At 53.2% G+C, this 10385-nt stretch overlaps 4 protein-coding genes across 4 annotated transcripts; 2 read left to right on the forward strand and 2 right to left on the reverse strand.

The window, feature by feature from the left end:
• Window positions 1-101: 101 nt before the first annotated feature.
• Window positions 102-2114, reverse strand: UMAG_04787 (uncharacterized protein; the record flags this gene model as incomplete). Its single annotated transcript, XM_011393350.1, has 1 exon — window positions 102-2114. The coding sequence occupies one exon, from the start codon at window positions 2112-2114 to the stop codon at window positions 102-104; it is 2013 nt and encodes a 670-aa protein (XP_011391652.1).
• Window positions 2115-3470: 1356 nt separating this feature from the next.
• Window positions 3471-5414, forward strand: UMAG_10688 (glutamyl-tRNA(Gln) amidotransferase subunit PET112; the record flags this gene model as incomplete). The annotated part of the gene is made up of 1 exon (XM_011393438.1): window positions 3471-5414. One exon carries the CDS (start codon window positions 3471-3473, stop codon window positions 5412-5414), a length of 1944 nt encoding a protein of 647 aa, XP_011391740.1.
• A 105-nt stretch (window positions 5415-5519) lies between these two features.
• UMAG_04789 (uncharacterized protein) lies at window positions 5520-6800 on the reverse strand (the record flags this gene model as incomplete). Its single annotated transcript, XM_011393351.1, has 1 exon — window positions 5520-6800. The coding sequence occupies one exon, from the start codon at window positions 6798-6800 to the stop codon at window positions 5520-5522; it is 1281 nt and encodes a 426-aa protein (XP_011391653.1).
• A 1150-nt stretch (window positions 6801-7950) lies between these two features.
• Window positions 7951-8440, forward strand: UMAG_04790 (uncharacterized protein; the record flags this gene model as incomplete). The annotated part of the gene is made up of 3 exons (XM_011393352.1): window positions 7951-8121; window positions 8233-8286; window positions 8342-8440. The coding sequence occupies 3 exons, from the start codon at window positions 7951-7953 to the stop codon at window positions 8438-8440; spliced, it is 324 nt and encodes a 107-aa protein (XP_011391654.1).
• Between the last annotated feature and the right edge of the window lie 1945 nt (window positions 8441-10385).

The raw sequence follows: 10385 nt of genomic DNA on the forward strand, positions 1-10385 counted from the left end.
GCAGCCACAATCACATTCGCTTCGCGCGACAAGTTGGCGTCTCGAAAAACTCTATTGAATGAGACCAGCCAGCATTCATGATTCGTGCTTGTGCGTACACTTTAACCAGCCACACCGACGGAACCCTGCTCCAACTCGTCCTCCAAGTGCATCTTGCTGAGCTCATCAATGCCTTTCTGCAACGGATCGAATTCGGCCATTGTCCTACACACCAAGCTGGCATCCTCCAAAAACGCATTGACGCTCAACCTCAGCTGCCTCACGGTGGTGGCGAAGATCTTGACGCCCAACTCGACCGTTGCAGAAGACGATGAGCGCGTGAGGATGGTGAATTCCTTTCGAACCTCTTTGGGTTTGAGTTCCTTGTCGACCGAGATGGACTGTTGCAGGGTGAGAGCGGATTGACGGTCGGGAAAGGGGAGCACGAGCGAGACGCTGTGTCGCATCTCGTCGGAAGGTCTGCGTGAACATGTGCCGATGGTCTGGAAGACCAGGCCGCGATTTTCGCTACTCGAGGACGACCGGACGTGAGACAGGGAGCCGTTGGTCTTGGTGGTGGCGGCAGATGCGGTGTTTCCGCCCGTCATGTTGTTCGAGTAGAGACCTGCTCCGCTATCGGCAGCAGCTGCATTGGCAGGTCCCGTTCCGTCAGCCTTTTCCTTCTTCATGACGCGAATCAAGTCGAGCAAGTCGTCGATCGCCTGTTTCTCAATCTGGTAGTGAACCACCATTCGACCGCCGCCGAGCTGGATGGGAGCCGGCAAGGCAGCAGCGCGCGAAACAAGCTCGGAAATCGGAATGCCAATAGACGAAGTGTCGAGGAAAACCATGCTCGTCTCGACAGGAGCTGTCAGACGCACGCCAAGCTTTTCAAGCTCCTGTCCAGCGTAGCGCGCCAGCTGGTGCGTGGCTTGAAGCTTCGGATAGTTTTCTAGCACACCGACACGCGCGGCTGCAACAAGCGGTCCGACCTGTCGTACACCGGCACCGTAGAGCTTACGGAAGTGTCGCACCTTTTTGATAAACTGAGAAGGTCCGACGAGGATACTTCCGATAGGAGCACCCAGCCCTTTGCTCAAGCACAAAGACACTGTGTCGAAAGGATCGCATAGCTCCTTGAGCGAAAGACCCGTCTCGGCAGCAACATTCCAGACACGCGCACCGTCCAAGTGCATGATCAAGCCAAGCTTGCGCGCTTCCGTTGAGATCTTGACAATCTCATCTTGAGGAAAAATGGTTCCGTTGAGAGTATTTTCAAGCGAGATGATGCGTGTGGGCGAAAAGTGAATATCGTCGCTGAGATTGAGGTTTGGCTTGATATCTTGATCCCATCGTAGATGGTGACCGTTGGATGGGGCGACAATCTCGGTGGAAGCACCACAGTGGAAAGCGATGCCACCTGCTTCATAGCGGTGAATATGGGAGCGAGTATCGCAGAGGACAGTGTGCGGCGGCTGATGGAGATGGGTGCGAAACGCAAGCTGGTTGGAAAGCGTGCCCGAAGGAACAAAGATGGCCGACTCTTTGCCAGTAAGGGCGGCGATCTCGGCCTGGAACGAGTTGGTGGTGTCATCCTCGCCATATACATCATCGCCACGAGATGCCTCTGCCATGGCGCGGATCATGGACTCGGTGGGCGCTGTGATGGTGTCAGAGCGGAAATCTCGCGCGAGCAGCTGCTGCTTTTTTGCATTGTCGATCTTGCCCTTGAGCGGATCGGCTGGTAGGAGAGGAGCTGTCTTGTTTTGCTGACGGGAATGAGCATCTGTGATGTAGGCACCGTTCGCATCGCCGTTAGCGTTGACGTTGATGGGTTTCTGCGTCTTCGAAGGGCCGTGAACCGGATCGACTGGTTCAGAGGGCTGAAGTGGGTAGGAGGTGGACATGATGCTGGAATCGTCCTCGGCGCCTTCACCGGAGTAAGCGCTGGCTAGTGTGGGTGTAAGCGAAAAGCAAGCTCGAGGTGGGTCGCGCAATGGGAAGCGGAACAGCGGCACGACGTTCGAGCCAGATAAAGGAGTTGTCAAAGATGTGACGAGTCGCGGCAGGCGATGAGCGGCTGAGCGAGTGACTGAGCGAGTAGATGTTGCGAGAATGGACACGCAAACGAACATATGGACCGAAGTGCGGTGATCGAAGCTCAGCGATCTATGTTGTTGCTCCGCGATGGTAGAGCTTTAAGAAGTGATGGCGTTCGAGACGAAGAAAGCATTCACAATTCGGTGATTCACGATTGCGCGATCGGCTTTGTTGCTAACCATCTCAGGTTTTTCATTAATTTGGGTCTTGCTATGACAAAGCGGGACGCATGCTTCCGAAAGGTTGATAACAAAGTCACAGTCGCGGATCGCTTCGAACGGCGTCGCCCACTGCCGACCGTCCGCCTCACAGCCACATGGAAAGCAGGCCCACTGACACAGTCACGTTGATGAAGAGCGACAACTCGTGACTGCGCCGAGGTTAGCCGCATCTGAGAAACAACTGAAGCGCTTCTGGATCACGGATTAGCTTTCGGTTATGGCGGGCAGAGTCGCTTTTGGCGCGCTCTCTCTTCTTTTTCTCCTTTTCGGCCATTTCACCGGCGTTATGTGTAGCAGCATCACCAGCACGTTGATGACGATCTGTTTGTTGACCGTGCGGGTTACATGCGACGGGCGGCGATGAAAACGGTTGTTTTGTGCCCGATCTTGCGTCCATGGTCAGGTGAATTGGAGAGGCGCTGAGAATGGACTTTCTGCTGCGTCGTCAGTGGCCTCTGAACGCGGCCAAAGCAATCAGGTTGTATACACGTACTCGTGAATAAATCGTAATGAAAGCACGTCGTCGCTCTTCCCGATCGCTTCGCCTGGATCCGACCATGTCCCGTGTGTTGATTTTTGCACATTTGCCACAAGCAGCTCCGTTGTTAGCCTTTGGCAGTATCAGCCTGGGCGTTAATGAAGCTAACCGTCGTTGTGAATGCATGGTTTAGGTTGGGGCACTTTTTTCTGTCGCGCACGCACACGCATCACGCACATACTGTAATCATGAATGTGAGTTTGAAGTGTGTCTGCATGCTTAGTGGCTCAACCCGCGAGCGTCTTTCGGGACTGCCGATAGGGCATATAGATTTGGTTGGCGTGCGAAACTGTGATGTGTATGCGTAGCTTTTTCCCGAGATTCACCTTCAGGGTCCTTCTTGCTTCATGTCACCAAAAGCACAAAACAACAGACAAAAAAACAAAAAAAGATATCGGGAATGCCTAGATGTCGGATCTACCGTCAGGAAACGTTTCTCTCAGATTCTTCTGATCCAAATTGAGCGCAAGAGCTTCCTCCATACGCCTTGTTCGATCTCGCATTTCGGAGGAGGTCCCATCATTGCTCATCCTATGGCTGCGTCGAGGGCTTCCTCAGCTCTTGTTGGCTGTCGCCAGTGCATCTTGCTAGCTACCGCTGGTCGAATAGGCTCGCCCTCGGATGCTCCGAGAATGGCAAGGAATCTGTGTCGCAATGTGCAAACAACCCCGAGGCCTTTGACGGCACTGTCCTTGCGACGGATGGTCACCCCTTTCCATGACCTAGAGCTACAAGGCAGCCACTGTCCGAGACCGAGATACTTCGGTTCGAGCACTGCCAAATCCGCTAAGAAGAAGAGCAACAACAAGGCATATTCTGGCTCTTCAATGTCTGCTGGTGACGCTTCAGCTGGCCCATCAAGATACCCACCGCTACCCGAAGGCTGGCAGGCAGTCATTGGTATCGAGTGCCACGTTCAGATCAAGGACAAGCACAAGCTCTTCAGCACCGCAGAACTACCCACCCCGTCCACGCCACCAAATACCCTTGTCACTGCGTTCGATGCCGCCCATCCCGGCACACTCCCTACACTCAATCGCTCGGCTCTACGACTAGCAGCCCGAACAGCGCTCAGTCTCAATTGCCAAATTCATGCCGAGAGTCGCTTTGATCGCAAACACTACTTTTACTCGGACCTGCCGGCAGGTTACCAAATCACCCAGAAGTACATGCCTTTGGCAAACAATGGCCAAATCAAATTGCTTTTTGACGAGGGGCATCTTCCAAGCCCTGAAGACGAGATCACTGTTGAGATCGAACAGCTGCAGCTCGAGCAGGACACGGCTAAGTCGAGCTATTTTGACATTGGCACCACCTTTCGCTTGGACCAAGCGAGTCTGGCCGACGCCAGTAATGCGGAAGCGAGCCCCGGTGCGATACTGCACGAAACAGACGATGACCGTGTAGACCGCAGCTTTGTCGATCTAAACCGCGCAGGTGCAGCTCTCATGGAGATTGTCAGCGGCCCGCAGATGCGCACCCCTGAGCAAGCAGGTGCATATGTACGCAAGCTTCAACAGCTTGTTCGTCGTATCGGTGCCTCTGACGGCAACATGCAGGAAGGTTCCTTGCGTTGTGACGTCAACGTTTCGGTCAACCGCATCGGCGAGCCCTTTGGCACTCGGTGCGAAGTCAAAAATCTCAACAGTGTCCGCTTCATGATGAACGCCATCTCGTTCGAATCGCACCGACAGGTCAAGCTGCTCCAGCAGAACGGTCGCGTCGAGCAAGAGACCAGAGGCTACAACGAGTCGGACGGTACCACGTTCCGTCTACGTGGCAAGGAGGATGCACCGGACTATCGATACATGCCCGATCCGAATCTGCCACCCATCTTGTTATCCGAGCAACAGCTTCACGAACTGAGGCATGGCTTGCCGGAGCTTCCAGACGCAAGACGTGCTCGCCTGGTTGAGCAATACGGGCTTTCTTCTCGCGATATCAATGTACTCATGAGGGTGGGCTCAGAGGACGAGCGGGATGGCCGAATAGCAACACAATCTCTCGATACCCACGCTCAACAGCAAACAAGCTCGGACGCAGTAGATTACTTTGAGCAAGTCGCAACTGGTCGATCCGCGCAAACTGCACTCAATTGGATCATTCACGAGCTGATGAAAGGCCTGAATGCCCGCAACCTTCCTTTCAAGGAATGGTACTTGCCAGCAGAGTATCTTGGCCAGCTGATCGACTTGGTGGAAGACGGACAAGTTACCGGCACTACGGCGAAAACTGTCATTGCCGACCTTCTCTCTTCTGCTCAGTCAGGACATGACGGCAAGACTTGCCTCTCGCTTGCAGCTGTACGAGCATTGGCGCAGTCGTCCTCTTCGCCGGTGTTTGATCTGCTGAAGCAAAGAGGCTTGCTCGCGCTCAACACAAAGAAAGACTTGATGCCACTCGTCGAGTCAGCGATGGAGAGGCTGCCGGATGAAGTGGCTCAGGTGCGCAAGGGTAATCTCAAGGTAGCGATGCGGATTGTTGGACAGGTCATGAAGGATGCGAATGGCAGAGCGAATGCAAAGCTTGTGCACCAGACCATTTTGGAACAACTCGGACCGACTTCTGCTCCTTGACAATTGCGGTCTGTCTGTCGTTGACACTCGGTCTGGAATATCGGCTGGACGCAAATGCATACAAAAGTTGCGAGTGTACAAGGATGCACTTTTTCGATGTGGATCTTAAGCCTGATCACGGACGTCCTTCTGCACGGGCTTCCTCTGCTTGAACGTTCTACTCTTTTCCATGCCGGACACGTCATCCACCTCGGTCCCCAGCTTTTCCGCCTTTCTCTTTCTCCTTTCCATCTTGTCCTTCTGTACCCTGGCCCTTTCGACCTTCTTGAGGTAGTCTTTCTGCTCGTAAGCTGATTGGCTCAGTTCCGTCCTCAATCTTGCCGCGTGGCTAGCTCTTTCCTGCGCCATCTGTTCGGACAGCATGTGCCACTTGAAACCCTTCAAATACTTCATAGTCCACACATCATCTTGGAATCTCTTGCTGCTTTTGCCCATCTTGCTACTGCCTCCACCTGAGCCTGACTTCTTCGAGTTAGAAGCGGCGAGACCACCGATGGGTTGGGCATTGAGCATTTCGGCTGCGGCTTTGGCCACCTTCTTCGAGGTGAATTCTATCCAGCCTTCGGTATAGTGGGCTACGCCGTGTTTCTTCTTCGCTTCGCCGGGTCTGCTGCCGTTCTGGAGATAGATGCGACCGAGCTCACCAAAGTTGGAGAGAATGTGTCGCACCTTGGCGGGAGTCATGCCGGGTGGGATGCGAGAGATGTAGACGATGCCGAGCTTGCGTTGCTTCTTCTTGAAGGCTTCGAGTTCGGTTGTTGAGAGAGGCTTGATAATCTTTTCCTCTTGGTCGGCTGCTTGCATTGGATCGTCTTGGATGTGCTCTTCTGCGTCGTCTGAGTCGATTTCTGTGTCGCTTGGACTTTCTGGGACTTGTTCGGCGATCTCTTCCGACTGCGTCTTCTGTTCCTTCTTTTCCTTCTTCTCTTTTTTCTCCTTCTTCTCCTTCTTCTCCTTCTTCTCGTTCTTTTCCTTCTTCTCTTTCTTTGTGGGGCTTGAAGGCTCAACAGCGACGACGGCCGCTGCCTCGTCCTGCTCTTCTCTTCTCTTCCTCTTTCCGTTCACCTTATCGGCGCTTTCTTTGGCAGGTGTGGCCACCTCCGCTGCCGCCTGCTGCACTTGAGCCGGGGTGCTAATGGGTTGGTGATGGCTTTTCTGAGGTGTTTGGCCGTTCTGCTGGCCTTGATGCTTTGGACCACGATATACGCTCCTCTCGTACTTTTCCGCCTCGCTGATGCAGCTGTTGTGGCTCTTGAACTCGTTAGGCGAGTTGAATTGCATCGAGCAGTCTAGGCACGTAACAGGCGCATAGCAGCGGTTGTAGTGCTGCTGAAGTTTTGGCTTCTTGACGACGTCGCCGCAGCCATCGCAGTTGAATGACACCATGATTGATGTCGGCTTTAGATGGGTCTGTTGGAAGGGGGATAGAGTGTTGAGTGGGCCGACGGTGGTTTCAAGGTGTGTCTGGGAAGAACCAAGTTTAAAAAGTTCTAACCCTGAACTTGAGAGGAAATTTGTGAGCGCTTACAGGGGGAGAAAAAAAATCCCAGCTTCGGCGTTCGGATGTCGGAATATGGAGACAAGCACGTGAAGGGTTTTGTAAATGATCTAACAGATGTAGTTTCGTTCCGGTGGAAGTGTTCCACCTCCTGTGTCCAAGCGCCGTGCGCGTTGCTCTGCCTCCAACTACTACCGAGACTTTCCTTGATCATCGTATGTTCACCGCTAATTCACCATGCAGCCCTGGAAATGCTTTACGAGCCTTGTGGCTATCCTAATCCGAGATTAGATGCTTGGTGAGACGGCTTCAGTCTCGAGCAAAATGACTGCCAGTCTTTTGGGCCTGGATTTCTTTACCGCAATTTTGAAAAGGGTTTTCACGATTCGAGATAACTATTAAAAGGCGCGCGAACTTATTTGACCACTCCGAACACAAAATGGACTTAGCACAGCGCGTAGGGATGTTTTAAAAGGATCCAAGAAGGTAAGAAGGATGAGTCGACGTTTGCGCAACAAGGTGCAGTGTCCACGATACGAGAGCAAGTCGGGCTAAGCTCGGCGGTTTGGTTCAGTGTGGAATCGGGAGGGGAAGTCTACCGATTTCGGATCGGGTCCGTTGCTTGGAATGTGATTTTCGAAAGTGAAGTGCAGACGTGCATATTCAAGTTCAAGTTCCCATAGCGCGCCTTTAAAGTCACGAGTGTTGGTCTCGCATATCGCGTCTCGGCAAGGAAGCTGCCCATTACAAACAGAACCATTCGGGATTCTGGATCGCTTCGGCACGCGTTAGATACCGCAATCACACATGACACACGGCCGTCAAGAAGCTCATGCACATGACATTCACGATTCTAGATTGCGGCATGACAAAGAAGGCTACCCAAAAAGCCGGCCGAGAAATGCGCGGGCCCAGTGACAGGACCGCAGGATGCGTGCGCTGCACAGACCGTCTGCAGCTCGGGGGTTAGAAGTCGGCGCTGTCCATTCCTCCGTCCTGAACGAGACACGCTGGACTTCATTTCGACATCGCCGAGCAATGTCTGTTCCAGTACCATTTTTGCGCGTCAGCTGGGCGGTGAAACGGTGCCGAGGCGGAGAGCATTGTCACGCTCCTGGTTCTCAAGCATTGCGCACGCATGACCGAGTATCTGTCTCAGCAACACATGAGATGCAACGAATCGGCAACAAGTCGCATCGATTAGCAGCGGTACGCGATGGGTAGTCTAGCAATATCGCTCACAAGCGGTGCCTGTTTCCGTGCTAACAAGAGACCGTACACTGGCCATCATCATTGCAGATAAGCATGGCGCGTTAACAGCATGGTGAGGCATGTGATACGATCCTGGGCCAAACTTCGATACGAGCGTATCAAGTAAGTGCCCTTTTTGAGGCTGTCATATCCTATCCTGTCCTCGCTTGTTCAACAGGTGAGTGCGAACCCTGTTACTCGGCCTTTGGACAACCACGCACGTCGTACGATGCCGAGACGAAAGAAGCTAAGCGGTTCATCGGCATACAGTCGCTAAGACGAACCGAATCGCCCACAGCGGTCCCTCTCGTGGCAACGGCATGTCGATGCAGGCTTCTCCAATTAATTTGCGACGCATGGCAGCGTCGTGCGAGGCTTTCGTGATTGTTTGTTGAAAATTCTGCCGAGCTAAAGACGAAGGATCGACCCGCGCGCCAGCGTAGCATCGAACACAAGGTCGAAGGTTGCAAAAACCAGACACGCGATCATGGTTCGGCTTCCGGGCATCGCTTAAGCATGTCGACGTACTTGGAGGCGCGTAGCTCGACGCGATCGACAGCGTCGCTGGCAGCGGCTGCTCGCCAAGCAGCACCCTTCCGCAAATTCACATTTTCCAATCGTGAATCCTGCCAATTGCATTCGCCTTCCGAAGACATGAAGCGAGCCAAGGGCTCAGCAAAGTAGGTCTTCAGGAGCGAATCATGCTCGGCCAAACATACCGCTGGACGAGCTGCTGCTGCGAGAGATGAATGGTGCAGCCAAGCAAAGTTGAGTTTGGTATGGCGACTTTGGCGTCAGATTGGCAGTTCCAGGCCTCGCTTGGAATCGGTACCGCTTGCACCACGCGCTCAATTTTGTCCTGGATTCTGGTATGTTAGCAGGGGAAAGGTTCTCCGACGGCAAGTGAAGCGAGATAGAAGATTGTTTCCCTTGTTACCGCTGTGGACGCCCGCCTCGTAAACCTGGAGCGTTCCTATGTAAGTCGCTAATGCCGTCGTACGGCTTCTGGTCCCGTCTTGGACACGTGCATGTTCTGCTTCCTAGCTGTCAAGGATTTAGCTCGAAGCGTAAATGACTGCAACATGGCCTCCGAGCCAAGGAAAGGAATAGAGGGTGGGTGTGGCCCTTTGAGTAGAACCGTGAAGGTATCGGGTCGGTTCAAGCTCACCAGCAAAAAACAAACAAACAACGCCATCCTCTCTTGGTCTTGCTTGCTTCGTTCATTGGGCTCGATCCACTCACGATTCCTCGCCGCGCTTCTTGGACGATGTGACTTCAAGGACCAGCTAGCCACTGCCGAAGGCAAGAAAATAGGCAGATCTAAGCGGGCAGCGGCGATAACCAGATACAGTCCATCATTGCAGGCACAGATTTACTGAATTCATCATGTTGTCAAGTGTCGCACCCTTCACCATCATCATCCCACGATCAAGTCACACAGTAGCGTGAGAGACACAGGGGCGACAGCGGATGGGTGACAGCTAACTTAATGCAGGTGGATGTGCAGCGACCTGCATATTTTTCACGGACAAGGACGAATTTTGTTGTATTTGCACCGTGTGAATGAGAATTTGATCCCGAGCGGAGTTGTTTAAATTACTCTTGACTTGACAAATCATACATAAGTTAAAGCAAGTTTTGCAGGCTTTGATGAGCCATGGCTGTTATTTGTAACTGCTGCTGGTGGTGCTAACATACTGCTGCATATGACCTCGGACATGTAGACACACTCCGTCTCGGTGTGCCAACCTAGCCTCTCTTGTTTGCTTTGCTGCTCGACTCCAATGCTTCCTCGTATATGCTCGGGCACCAGGTGTCAGTGTGCATTTCTTCGCCTCGGATCTGTTTGCAGTGCCACAAGGGTCCAGCAACAGCTGCAGTCTTGTCCGAGGTCTGTCTCTTGTAGCTGATTGTTCCGCCAGTCACACCTACCCTTGAGTCCGACCCGCATACCTAGGTCCGAGCTCGATCCCGATACCGACCTCACCATGAAGAATTCGCTACAACACAACTCCAATGAGGCTCATCACCTTGCTGTAACGATCAACAATTGTCTCCTCTTTCGTTCTCGTTCTCGTTCTCGTTCTCGCTGGCCCTGCTGCTGCTCCACTGAGAGACCTCTCAGCCTCGATCGGACCTGCATCGTAGCAGTAGAGCTGTCGCATAGTCCGAGTCCGCCTGATTTGGTATGATCCGATCGCCTCGAGGCATCAATCTGTGAA

This window comes from Mycosarcoma maydis, chromosome 17, assembly GCF_000328475.2.
Source record: "Mycosarcoma maydis chromosome 17, whole genome shotgun sequence".
Classification (NCBI taxonomy): domain Eukaryota; kingdom Fungi; phylum Basidiomycota; class Ustilaginomycetes; order Ustilaginales; genus Mycosarcoma; species Mycosarcoma maydis.